The sequence below is a fragment of the Drosophila suzukii genome, chromosome 2R (assembly GCF_043229965.1).
Source record: "Drosophila suzukii chromosome 2R, CBGP_Dsuzu_IsoJpt1.0, whole genome shotgun sequence".
Taxonomy (NCBI): Eukaryota; Metazoa; Arthropoda; class Insecta; order Diptera; family Drosophilidae; genus Drosophila; species Drosophila suzukii.
Genome location: NC_092081.1, coordinates 21,410,129 through 21,423,630, shown reverse-complemented (window position 1 = coordinate 21,423,630; position 13,502 = coordinate 21,410,129). Strand labels below are relative to the sequence as shown.

Genomic DNA, 13,502 nt, shown 5'->3' with positions numbered 1-13,502 from the left:
TTTTATTTGTTTTTCTTTCTTCCCGCCAAAAAAGTTCAGGTTTTTCCCCGACTGGCGATGTTTTTATGAGAAATTTGTCTAACCATCGATAGTATCGATAGGTTCTTTGATATGAAGACGTTCTTAAAGAAGTGCTTACTGAATTCTCACTACAAATAAGTTTTGTAGTTGAGTGACTGCAAAAATATTGCTGAAATATTATTCCATATATTTGGAAAAAAACAGATTTAATAGGTAAAGTGGGGAGACACAAATCGTAAATGGTTTTAAAAGAGTTAAATCTAAAAATACGATTTCAAAAAAAATGTTCTTTAAATTGCTTCGTCCATTTTGTATAAAAGAGTTTCAAAATATAAACATTTTGCTTATACCAATTGACAAAAAATCAAACCAATTTAATACGTTTCATGAATACCCTTAATAAAAGTGTTGCAAAACAAGCACATTATCGATAGAAGTGCAATAACCATCGATAGACAGCAGACAAGTGCCACCGATATAAGTGTTGTGAAGCTGTGTTACTGCTAAATTGTTTATTGCAAAAATCTGCAAACGGAGGATAGTAGGCTAAATAGAGGACAGTACAAGTCGGCGAAATGTGTTAGATGTTTAAGGTAAGCCGCTGCGATAGAGGTATTGTGGCCGCAACGGCCATGTCCGATGGACTGCGCTTTTGGGGCCGCAGCATTCCGCACTCGTCACGTTCGCGTTTACTCCCCTTTTCTGGCCTTTGTTGGGGCTCCGCTGGCACTTCTACTGATAAGTGCCCCAGTCGACTTAATTAATCAGTGCCCCGGAGTCGGGGGCAAGTCAATTGGATATTTGGGAAACGCGCAGCGAGCCCGAAACGACAGTTGGAGGAGAAGCTTTTGCTCTGATTGAACTCCCGTTCCCACACTCTACATATCTTTCTTTCGCCCTCAGTTGCTGACTAATACTGGGTGGAAGGTAATCAGTTGGAATCGCCGCAAGACACGATGCAGCCGCCGAGGGAAAACGTCGATCTGGAGTGCTTCCTGGTGACCAAGCACTCCTGGAAGGGCAAGTACAAGCGCATCCTCTCCATCGGCACGGCCGGCATATCCACCTACAATCCGGACAGGCTCGACCTGACCAATAGATGGTCCTACTCGGACGTCGTGGCAGCAGCTCCCTCCAAGACCTCAAATGTGAGTTTAATTTATCTTGCTGGTTATCTTAGGTAACCCTGTTTTTTTTTCAGATTCCCAATGAGTTTGTGCTGACCATCAAGAAGGACAAGAAACTGGATACAATCAAGTTGTCGTCGGAGTACCGCAATGATATACTTAGCTCAATATTAAAATATTACAAGGAGTTTGCTGACAAGCCGAAAAATGCTCAGGTTTGCTTATCTAACAATTATTCGGTTTTGAATTTCAATGGATACGACAGATTTGGTATTGAATCCACTTTTGTAGCTTGAAAAACTACGGTGTTAGACTTTCTTTACTCTGCAACCGATAAGATTACAATAATTTCTTTCGATCCAATCTTGAAATCTTTATATAAAATGCACGCAACATAAATCTAAACTAATCAATATGTACGCCCACAGCGCTTCAGTGCCTACAAGTACCACTGGTCGGGTATCAGCCTGCCCACTGTGCTGGAGGTCACGCCCTGCTCTCTGGATCAGCTTGATCCAACGACCAACGACGTCCTGGCCAGCTATATGTACAAGGACATCGAGGGAATAATAGGTAGCTATGCACACTCGACTCGCTTGCATCAATTAATGTGTCTTGTTTCGTCTTCATGTGCCTCAATTTTAATTCACTGTGTACGCTTTGTTCTTTTTTGTTGCTTGCTGCACTCATCTTTTGGTATTTGTTTACGTTTGCGCACGTTTTAAGCAGGCATCTCGGACTATGAGGGAGGAATTGTGATGGCCTATGGCGGCTTTAGTCGCCTGCATCTATTCAAGGCGCTGAATCACCACGAGATCGTGCAGAATATAGCACAGAGATCGGCCCAGTTTCTGGGCATCGAAACCAAAATACTCAAGAGTCAGATCACGCTGGAGCAGTTTGAGAGGCAGCGTTTTGGGAAGTTCAGGTGAGGTCTCCGGAACAACTTATGTAAAAAAACAGTTGGCTAACAAGTTTTCAATTTTCAGCGGCGACCAGTTTCAAACCTCGTCAACCGAGTTCTCAGTGCATAAGATAACGCCCCGCCATCCGGATCCGGTGAAACGCATCCTTTGCCTTACGGAAGTGACGCTGCTGGAGCGGGATCCTCAAACATATAGCGTCTGCACCCTGCGCCCTCTTACCGACGTGTTCGCCCTGGTTCGCGACAAGGACAATCTGCAGCGCTTTAGCATCGAGTACAAGAACGGAATAGTCCGCAGCTACAGCACCAACGATCGAGACTCGCTGTTGGCCACTGTTCTGGATGCAGTGCGCTCCAGTGGCAACCAGGATGTTCACGTTCGCATTGGCAACACCCCGCGTGGCAAGCGTTATGTGCCTCTGAACAGCTCCGTAGACGAGGAGACGGAGGCGAACTTGATGCGTCTGGTCATCAACAATTTCCAAAACCCTTCTAAGCGCTACGAAATCCTGGAGCGTTTTAATGCTAATGTGCCTCACAGTGGCCTTAACTACAGTGTGACTCAGGATGTAGGTTTTTCCAATGAATTGTTTAAGGATCATTCTAATCAAAGGGCCAATTTTCAGAGTTTGTTTGCCGAAAACAAAGACAAGCTCATTTTAAGTGCCCTACAGGCGTTGGCGCAAAAAGAGCTGGACAGCCCCACGGCACAGCTAAGTAACTTGGAGCTGGAGGCTATATTCCATGCACTTACGCGTCTGCTGGCCAGCAAAGTGGGCTACGCAGCCTTTACCAATCTCACTGGGTAAGATAATCTTATTGCCATTTAATAAAACAATTTTTAAAGTTGCACTACCTTCCAGTTTTCGTGAGATCATCGGTACAAAGGTGGTGGCCGCTTTAAGGCGCAAGGATCTGGCTGTGACATACTCCGCCATTGACATGATAAACTCACTAATGCATTCTGTTAATTCTGACCACGATTTGAAGCAGGAGCAACTAAACAAATCATCTATTCTGTCATCGAAATCGTTTCTGGAAACCCTGCTAAATATGTGGACAACCCATGTGGTATTTAAGAATTTCATATTTTTTGCCAGAATGTTATATAGAATATATTTTCAGAGCCATGGCAGTGGTGCTTTGGTACTCTCAGCCATGCTGGACTTCATGACCTTTGCCTTGTGTGTGCCTTACAGCGAGACCACTGACGGCAAGCAGTTCGATATTTTGCTGGAGCTGGTCGCCGATCGTGGTCGCTATTTGTACAAACTGTTCCAGCACCCGTCGCTGGCGATCGTGAAGGGAGCTGGTCTGGTCCTACGGGCCATCATAGAGGAGGGTGAACTGCCAGTGGCGCAGCAAATGCAGGCTTTGGCTTTGGATGAGGCGGCGCTGTGCCGGCACTTGCTGGTGGCCCTGTACACGCCCTCCAATGATCCCACCCAGACCACTCAACGTCAGTTGTCGCGACATTTAATTGGACTGTGGTTAACGGACAGCGAGGAGGCCATGGAGCTGTTTAAACGCATCTTTGTTAGTTATAATCTGTTGTATTTCTGACCAAATTTGTAATTAAACATTACTCTTTCAGCCCGCTGGCCTCTTGACCTTCTTGGAGTCGGAGGACTCTGTTCCAGAGTCGGATGTCGAGGAGGACAAACTAAATTTCCGAGACAATCTCAAATTCGCAATACAACATTCCAACAAAACCCGCAAAAATGTGATAGAGAAGCATTTACAAGGCATCAAGCACTGGGGCATGAACCTCATCGAGAAGCAGGATGGAGCGGCTCAGGCGCTGAAGAACCGTCCAGTGGTGCTGCGAAATCGACGCCAGAAGAAAAAGACATCTGATGTCGTTGTGAATCTGCCTTTCTTCTTTTACAGCTTTGCCAAAGATCATAGTCTCCCAAATTTAATATGGAATCACAAGGTACGTATTCCGATATAATTAGTTATGTAGGGTAATTGTTTAAAAATATATTTGTAGACCCGTGAGGAGTTGCGCATGTGTCTGGAGAACGAGCTGCGGCAGTTCCTTAACGATCGTGACTTGGCTGGCCAGATGATTGTTGCTTGGAATTATCAGGAATTCGAGGTTGGCTACCAATGTCTAGCTGATGAAATCAAAATTGGAGACTACTACATTCGTTTGATCCTGGAGAAGGACGACTGGCCCCAGAATCTAGTGAAGGATCCGTGAGTTCGCTCTTCTGACTAGCTCTATATGCAAATTCAAACCCAATTATACTTTCAGAATTGAGCTGTTTAATGCCTTGTATCGACGCGTGTTGTGCCGCCAGCGCGTAAATGATGACCAGATGACTGTGTTTTCCCTGCAGGCTTTGGCTAAAGTCTACCGCCGTTACCATGCCGAGATTGGCAAGTTTAACGATATGTCTTATATTCTGCAGCTCAGCGATAGGGTGTGTTTAATGAAGATTAAAATTTGTTATTCTTTATTAACACTATTTCAATCCCTTTTAGTGTCTATCCCCCTCCATGCGCGATGCCCTGATCAACTTGATTTCTTGCCTGGTTCTGGAGAAATCCAACAGTCGAGCCCTCATCGATCATGTACAGTGCCTAGTGGATCTCATCACTCTGGCCCATCTGCACAAGGGACGGGCCCAGCTCAATACAAAAACGAATGTTATTGAAGCAGGTCCCAATATGGCTGCCTACGAAGAAAAGGATTGGTACTACAACATTGAGAAGGATGGCCAAAAGCCAGAGCGTCAGGGACCCATTACTTATTCGGAGCTCAAGGAACTTTGGCAGAAGGGACTCATCACGCCAAAAACTCGATGCTGGGCCATCGGCATGGATGGCTGGCGATCGCTACAGCAGATCCCCCAGCTGAAGTGGTGCCTCATCGCCAAGGGCACACCGCTCTACGACGAAACTGAGCTGTCTTCAAAGATCCTAGACATACTGATCAAGTGTACCAGCTTCTTTCCAAGTCGCACCCAAAATGGTGTAGCAGTGCTCATCCCAGGACCAAAGTTGTCGCGCAAACTTTCTGAGTTCATCTGCCTTCCCCATGTGGTACAAGTGTGCCTAACCCACGATCCCGGATTGCTTGAGCGCGTGGCCACGCTGCTCTACCAGATTATGGAGGACAATCCGGAAATGCCCAAAGTCTACCTCACGGGAGTCTTCTACTTCATGCTCATGTACACAGGAAGCAATATTCTGCCGATCACCAGGTTCCTCAAGATGACGCATATGAAGCAGGGATTCCGCAGCGAAGAGGTTAATAATAGATCCTATGGCTGAAGTCAGTATTAATTTTTGTTTTCGATCACAGACCTCTCAATCCGGCATCATGCACCGTAGCATCCTTGGTCAGCTGCTGCCCGAGGCTATGGTCTGTTTCCTGGAAAACTATAGCGCAGAAAAGTTTGCGGAGATCTTCCTTGGCGAGTTCGACACGCCCGAGGTTATATGGAGCTCAGAGATGCGACGTCTACTAATAGAGAAAATCGCCGCCCATATCGCGGACTTCACGCCTCGACTTCGTGGCCATACAATGGCTAGGTATCCGTACCTGGCCATTCCAGTGATCAGCTATCCACAGTTGGAGAATGAGCTTTTCTGTCACATCTACTATCTGCGTCACTTGTGCGATACCCAAAAGTTCCCCAACTGGCCCATCTCAGATCCGGTGCAACTCCTTAAGCACACACTCGACGCCTGGCGCAAGGAGGTGGAGAAAAAGCCTCCTCAGATGACAATCCAACAGGCCTACCAAGACTTAGGCATTGACCTCACCAAGACTCCTAAGCCAGACGAGTCAATGATTCGCAAGAGCTACTACAAGCTGGCGCAGATGTATCATCCTGACAAGAATCCCAATGGGCGAGAGATTTTCGAGAAAGTGAATCAGGTGCGTAGATCAAGAACCAACTGATAATCGATGATTCTTTACAGCCATTCTTCTTTTAGGCGTATGAGTTCCTTTGTTCGCGAAACGTCTGGAGCTCGGGTGGGCCAGATCCCAATAATATTGTGCTTATACTGCGCACACAGAGCATTCTATTTGAACGTTATCCGGATGGTAAGTGTTTGCCAATTTCGTTTAGTCTGAAACTTTATTTATTTGTTTATTATAGTTTTGCGACCGTACAAATATGCTGGCTACCCTCAGCTCATTAAGACCATTCGCCTGGAGACACGGGATGATGAGCTTTTCTCCAAAGAGGCTCAGCTACTGACAGCTGCCTCCGAGCTATGTTACCACACAGTTCATTGCTCCGCCTTAAATGCTGAAGAACTGCGTCGGGAGGAAGGTATCGAGGCGCTTCTGGAGGCCTACACCCGCTGCGTTTCCATTCTGGGAGTAGACTCCAAGCCGGATTCGCTGCACTACCAGGTCATATCGAACGTGACGCGCTGCTTCGAAGTGGCGTGTAACTTTGAGAAGTGCAAGCAGAAGATCATCCAGCTGCCACAGCTGCTGTCGGACGTGTGCCGGGTGGTCTACTTCAAGCACACGCTCTCGGTAAGCTTGGTGACTAGTCTGGCGGCCAACAACTACGACCTGCAATGTCAACTGTCTCGGAATGGCGTGCTTTGGTCCCTGCTGCTGTTCATCTTCGAGTACGACTACACGCTGGACGAGAGCGGTGTGGAGGTCAGCGACAAGTCCAACCAACAGCAGCTGGCCAATAACCTGGCAAAGATGGCCGTCCTCGGGTGCATCTCACTGGCGGGCTACAGCATGGAGCTGCGACAAAAACCGGTGACGGGAAGCGAAGCAAACTCGCCAGCGGGCAAGGCGCCACCAGCCATCAAACCGAAGCCATCGTTGCCTGCTGCCTCCAGCTCAACGTACACCCAGAACGCCCACAATCCGCTGCAGAGCAAACAGCTGGCCATCACGAGCGGGAAGGAAAAGGAGCCGGACACCTCGTCCGGCAGCAGTGACACCTCAAGTTCCACGCCCACCGAAAGCGAGCAGCAACAGCAGCTGGCAAAGAGCAGTCCCAGTGCCATCCAGCAGAAGTACATTGTGACTGGGGAAGCGAAAAACGCACTGATCAAGAAGGTGCTGGATCGCCTGCTTACCCGTTACATAGCCAACCAGTTGGCCACGGGCCGCGACAGCGACGTGCTCAAGCTGCTCACGGCGAACACCCGAAATCCCTACCTCATCTGGGACAATGGCACCCGCGCTCAGCTCAAGGATTTCCTCGAGCAGCAGCGGACGGCCTCCGCCAAGGAGACGCTTGAGGACATTACCCAGGTCGCTGAGTTGGTTTCCAGCTTTGAGTTCGATGCACATAAGTAAGTAATCTGGATTGCAGCTGAAAAAATTAGTTTATAACCTCGATTTTATCCAGAGACGAGCTGCAGATCGGCGGTATATTCATACGCATCTACAACGATATGCCCACCCATCCCATTGCTCAGCCGAAGCTCTTCATCATGGATTTGCTGGAATACCTAAAGCACGCCTTTCAATTTCTGCAGTACAAGAAGAATCCGGCATCAGCTGCTGCTGCCGCTGGCGCTGCTCCTAAAATGGGCAGTGATGGCATTCTGACCCCCACTCTAGCGCCCAATCATCCCCAGTTGCAGCAGGCTTCGACTGGCAAACCAGGCAGTACCTTCGATGAGGTTCTTACTGCTTACAACCGATCGAAGAGCCGGAAAAAGCTGGAGACGGACGCCCAGACGGAGCAGCAGTTGGCCTTACAGCAGAGCAAATATGACTTCGGCAGCGACACAAAGCTTGAGCTGCACATCACCATGGTGCTGAAAGCATTGATAGCAGTGATCAAGGCGAACGCCGAGGTGGAGATCCAGTGCATCGGAAACTTTGATATGATCTTTGGTTTCCTTGCCAGTAACATATTCTCCGATGTAAGGATTTTGTTTAGTTTTTCGTGAGGCATTTAATAACCCTTTTGTTTTGCAGAACTCTACTGTTAAAACGGTGGCCTTGGAGGTGGTTTCTCTGGTCTCGCGAAACAAGGAGTGCGTCTCGGAGGTGGCAGCCTGTGAGATTCTGGGCAACTATCTGGTGGCCCTCAAGGATCCAGAGCTGCGTGCCAGCCAAGTGAAAGTGCTGGAAACTCTGTCAGGACTGATGAACGTGCAAGAGATGATTAAGGAAGCCCAGACCAAGGGCGCCACCATCTATCTGCTGGACATGTTCAGCAACTCCCGTAACCCGCAGATCCGCGAGATGTGCGCGGGAATTCTAGCTAAGATGACGGCAGATCGCCTTAGCGGTCCCAAGGTACGGATTACGGTGTCAAAATTCCTACCAGCTCTGTTCATCGATGCCATGGTGGAGTCGCCGCCCACGTCCGTGCAGCTCTTCGAGTCTATTCACGAACATCCAGAGCTGATTTGGAACGACAGCACGCGATCGAATGTCTGCGATGCTGTGGCCGATACGTGCCAAAGGTAATCAATGGAAGGCTTCCGCTTTGTTGTCCATGCTCTTACAACTCCTCTCCTTACAGGTTCTATCAGCTGCAGAAGCAGAATCCCCGCCATGTGTGGAAGGATCCAGAAATACTTAAAGACATTGTATCCAATGAAATCGTCGTGGCCGGCGTCTACCTCCGACTGTTCGTCAGCAATCCGGCCTGGACGCTGCGCAAGCCGAAGCAATTCCTCTCCGACCTCCTGGACTTTGTCGTTGAGCAGATCGGCAAGAGTTCCTCCGAGCAGGATGTGCTCGACCTGTCCACCACGGCGCTGGTAGAGCTCCTACGCTCGCAGCCCAATCTGGCGGACGACATACCAGTGCTTGGACACATACCAAAGCTGTTTAACCTGCTCTCGGTGCAGCCAAAGAACACGCTATCAGTATTACATCAGCTATCGCTGTCTGAGGTTAGTGTGCTATTAACTATTTAGTTATAGTTAAATATAAAGTCTTAATATTACATTTTAGTTTTGCGTGAGTGCCATTTCGCAGACGGAGTGTGTGGCGCCGTTAAAGAAGTGCATGGAGCACAACAGGGATTGCATCGAGAAGGCCTGCGAGGCTCTCAGCCGCCTTTTTAAGCACCAGCATGTAAGGTTTTAAAAAGTTCTTTTAATACTCCCAATGCTTCAGGTTTCATACAACGATATTATCCGTTATATTTTATTAGGACTCTCTGATCAGCCAATCCCTAGAAGTGGGTCTAATTCCATTTTTGCTGGGACTGCTGGACAGCCGTCTTGAGTTCGTGGATAATCCTTCGGCGGTTAAGGCGCAAATAGTGGCGGCGCTAAAAGGCATGACGCACAATCTCAATTACGGCGATCGGGTCACGCAGATCCTGCTCAAGCATCCCGTGTGGGCCGAGTTTAAGGATCAGCGCCACGACCTGTTCATCGCCGACACCACTATACGTGGCTATCTGACGGGTAAGTTGAGAATCCCTCTAGTACTATGGTATATCATTAAGTTCTCCCTTTTAAAGGTGTCAATCCCACGGCTGGCTACCTGACGGCGGGTCCTGCGCAAAGCGTGGAAGTGCTCACCTCACCGCCACCCATCGACCGAGACGATCCTTCGGCCCGTCCACCCATCGATTAGCGACTTGTTATCCGCCGGACCAAGGCTAAGGCCTAGGCCGGCATTTGAGTTGATTATGCTATTATGGAGCCTTCGATTGCCACAGAATCAGACATATGGAAACGGACACGGACTTGCAAGGGTTTCCCCCCAATTATTGTATTAAACTTTTTCATATTTTTTACACTCGCAGCCAATTGTACGTAGCGTGGAAAAGGCAGGCGCGGCTTTCGTCAGCCCGCATATTATTAAATTGTAACAAAGTTTCATTTTTTATATTTATAAAAAAAACTGTATAAATAATTAGTTATTAGTTTATACACCGATCATAAACAACCTAACTAGAGCATGCATAAAGTGATTATACATATTATGGAATAAAGCCGATTCATTAAAAATGAAAGTCAAGTGTTTTAAGCCGAGATAGACTCAGAAATCTTCCAAACTTATTTTTAGTTAGGAAGAAAAAAATTTTAAATTTGAATTAAAGTTCTTTTTAATTTTTAAAAGTGCGAGTATTCTTTTTGTTTCAGGTAATATAGGGTATTAATAAGTATGTTTTTAGTATTTTTTATGTGTGGCCAGAAAACGCGTTAGAGAATTTTTTATACACACATTTTGTTTACTCCAGGTTCAAGCAAAATAAAACAAATGTCGCTGGTTGCAGATTATAGCGATTCCTCCGAATCCGATGAGGAGAGCAGCAGCCAATCCTCCGAAGAGGAGGAGCCTAAAGCGTGAGCTTCTTCAGAACCCTGAATTGGTATTGGAACTCCATTTGCCTTGTTTTTCTCCAGTGCGCCGCCAGCTGAGAAGCCTCCACCCAAATTGCCCAGTGCTAGTCAGGCTCTGGCCCAAGGCGCCGGCAAGGGCGATGTGTTCAGCAATCCCTTCCTGGAGGCGGAGCTACACAAGACCGCCTCGCTGGAGCGGCACGTGAAGATGGTGGACAACGATTCGCATCTGCAATTGAAGAACGGTCGCAAGCTTTGCTGGAACTTCAGGAGGGGACGCTGTCGCTTCGGCACCAGTTGCCAGTACGCCCATGACTCCGACCTGTCCGTAGATGAGGCGGCGGAGAAGAGTGCAGTACCGGATGCACCAGTGCCCGTGATCATGGAAGCTGCACGGGTGCAATCCAACAAGCGCAAGCATCCTGGACTGGGTGATGCCCTGGAGCCGGGCAAACGGGTAATGAAGTCATACAAGCAGCACAATCCGCAGAATCCATTTGCCCGCCGCTAAGCCACGCCAGCCTCCGTGATGCGCAGCAGGCAGTGGTCACCATCGCGGCCGTATGTGTTGGAGATGACATGCATCGAACGCAGGCCGTCGTCCTGGCGGGTAAAGTCCTCATCCACTGGGAGCTCCAGCGACAGTCTCAGCGTACACACCGAACTCCAGTAGGCACCCAGCATAGGTTCCAACTGCTGTGGCGTCGCCGCCTCCTCATTGTTGCCATCGTCCTCGCCGTCATCGAAACCATTATCTGTTAAAATAACTTAGCAAATAGTTTCAATTCCGTAATATAGAACTGTATAATGTTTATACCATCTTTTTCAAAAAAGGAAACGTTGCCGATGATAAAGGCCACGCCCCGGACAGCCAGTTTGCGAACTTTGCAAGCGAGCTCCACCAGCAGGGATTTTCTTAGTCTCTGCATCCTTCTGCCGCGATAGTGGGCAAAGTAGGCTCCAAGGGAATCAATAAGCACAAACTTGGTTTGCACGGCGTCTTCTATCTTGGCGGTCAGTTGCTGATCGAAAGTTATCAGCACATTAATAAGGTCCGTGACTGTGTGAGCTTGCACCACTTGGATGGCTTTCATGGCTCTCTCAGTGGTTTCCGCATCGGTGTTCCTGGCCCGGAGCATGTCCTGTACCCTCTTGCAGGAGAAGTCCTGCTTGGTGTCAATGAATAGGACTGGCAGGGCGTGCTTCCAAACGAAGTTCACGGCCAAGGTGTACATCACCTGGGTCTTGCCCACGCCGGTCTGTCCACAGAGCTCCCAGACCCTGCCCGGCTTAAAGCGCTGTTTCACGGAGCTAAGCAGTTTGTCCAACCTGATCGGTTATCATAGATATATATTTTACTTCTGGAAAAGTGCTTTAATCACTTACTCCTCTATTCCCGTGCCATATTCAACATCCAGAAAGCATTCCTTATCGGGCGCCTTGGGCAACATAGACAATTCCATCTTCAGTTTCCGGACGGATTCCACATTGATCAGCAACAGTTCGTGAAGTTTCTTCTCATCCGCCTCATAAAAATCGATCAAGGATTCAATATTGTTTTTACTCAGCAAATTTAACTGGTATTCGGATAGCATTTTTCCCGTAGAAGTTTGCAAAATCATAAGATGAAGATCCATTTTTCGCGCTATTATTTGTTTATTTCTTAAGAGATATCGAAATCGAAAAATCATCATTGATATTTGTGAAATTGATTTTTTTCGTTGGCAGCGCGGTTAAATTCGAATTCTGCTTATCACTAGAAACCAAAAAAAAACTACGTAATTCTTATTATTATTATAATAATTAACATAATAATTATAAAAATAATTAACAATAATAAGGAATGCTATACAACGTTGGACTCGTTATTAAATTCCCTATCGATTTGAATTGAAAACGGCAAACTTTAATTTTTGACCATTTTTACAAAAACAAACATGAACATATTTAATGCCTACATCTAGGCGCTTTGGGAATTTAAAATAAATGAGTTTTCCTGACGAAATTGATCTGCACTTGCGAGTTGAACGGCTAATTTCTTGCTCTTTGACACCAGGCCAACAGAATCCGTAGCAGGTGGCTGCTAGGCGCTAACGTTTTCTTACTGGAAGACAACCGTTAGCTTAGTATAAGCAGACTAGAGATGGGCAATCGCTTGGTCGGCAACAAAGCCTCCACACATTTTGAAGTGGCACACAGAGGTGTGGCACACAGAGGCCTTAAAAACCAATCGTTGGCCACCTACGAATTTTCCTGCTCACTTGGTATTTGAAATTGAAAAATCGCTACTTTACTTTAACAAATTAAAAGGATTCGTAACATTTTTTCAGTCAAAGTGCTAGATTTGTGGCCCTCAGACACCAGGCAAACAGAAAACTTAGCAAGTGACAGCTGGTAGCTAAAGGTGAACTTTAATAACTGTTAATTTTCAAAATGGCGGCCCTTTCCATATTTCCCCTCCCACAACTGACCAATAGGAATCTATCACCATGGGAAACAACCGTTAGTTGAGAACAAAACACAGACTAGAGATGAGCAACTATGGCCGTGTCACGAGATTGTCACGAAATGCACGAAATAAAAGTGAAGTCCTATGGATTTGCATAGGCCGTGCCAAAAGTAAGCAGTCACGAGGGCATCTCCGATTAGCTTCGATTAAACAAATCAGCTGATCGTTTCTCCACCTGCTAAACGTTTATGTTCGCCTGGTGTCTGAATTTAAGAAATCTAGCAATTTGACAATTTTCTCGACAAGGAAATAAGCCATTTCGGATTTATGATTTCTATGAATTTACAATTTAATAAGGTATGAAACTGAAAATTTTTTTTCCCATAATTTATTTTCAATAAAAATATAAATTGTCAAAGGCCATCATTTATTTTTTATTGAAAAATCAGTGTGCCTTTAGCACAAATTGGAAAATCGATCATTAATTAACTAAGCTAGTTGCCACTCGATTCACAACATGCATATTAATGAGGGTTTATCTTTTGTTTTGCAACCACAACTCAACTCTTAATTCAGATAAGGCACGTCAAGTCAATAAAAAAAAGTCCCTAAGAGCAAATGCTGAGTTCAAAACTGACTCACGTTTGGGGATCACAATAAAGATACAGTGCCAGCCCGATATAGTCAAATTAAAAAAGTCATTTATGATCACAAAAAT

At 46.6% G+C, this 13,502-nt stretch overlaps 2 protein-coding genes across 3 annotated transcripts; one reads left to right on the top strand and one right to left on the bottom strand.

Annotated features, from left to right (window-relative positions):
• Nucleotides 1-463: 463 nt before the first annotated feature.
• Nucleotides 464-10,004, top strand: Rme-8 (receptor mediated endocytosis 8). 2 transcript variants are annotated; one of them, XM_017073890.4, is made up of 22 exons: nucleotides 464-614; nucleotides 925-1,169; nucleotides 1,223-1,363; nucleotides 1,577-1,721; nucleotides 1,878-2,076; nucleotides 2,138-2,642; nucleotides 2,700-2,878; nucleotides 2,937-3,144; nucleotides 3,199-3,609; nucleotides 3,668-4,009; nucleotides 4,067-4,275; nucleotides 4,334-4,502; nucleotides 4,564-5,331; nucleotides 5,387-5,965; nucleotides 6,025-6,136; nucleotides 6,192-7,365; nucleotides 7,422-7,944; nucleotides 8,000-8,493; nucleotides 8,553-8,928; nucleotides 8,990-9,112; nucleotides 9,192-9,450; nucleotides 9,507-10,004. In XM_017073890.4, the coding sequence occupies exons 2-22, from the start codon at nucleotides 978-980 to the stop codon at nucleotides 9,620-9,622; spliced, it is 7,224 nt and encodes a 2,407-aa protein (XP_016929379.2). In that variant the 5' UTR covers nucleotides 464-614; nucleotides 925-977; the 3' UTR covers nucleotides 9,623-10,004. The 2 variants fall into 2 exon arrangements, with proteins under 2 accessions (XP_016929379.2, XP_016929378.2); XM_017073889.4 differs by having other exon boundaries at nucleotides 1,875-2,076.
• Nucleotides 9,676-11,991, bottom strand: Rad51D (Rad51 recombinase D). Its single transcript, XM_017072529.4, has 3 exons — nucleotides 11,722-11,991; nucleotides 11,153-11,664; nucleotides 9,676-11,090 (listed from the first exon to the last, which is right to left on the bottom strand). Exons 1-3 carry the CDS (start codon nucleotides 11,970-11,972, stop codon nucleotides 10,843-10,845), a joined length of 1,011 nt encoding a protein of 336 aa, XP_016928018.2. The 5' UTR covers nucleotides 11,973-11,991; the 3' UTR covers nucleotides 9,676-10,842.
• Between the last annotated feature and the right edge of the window lie 1,511 nt (nucleotides 11,992-13,502).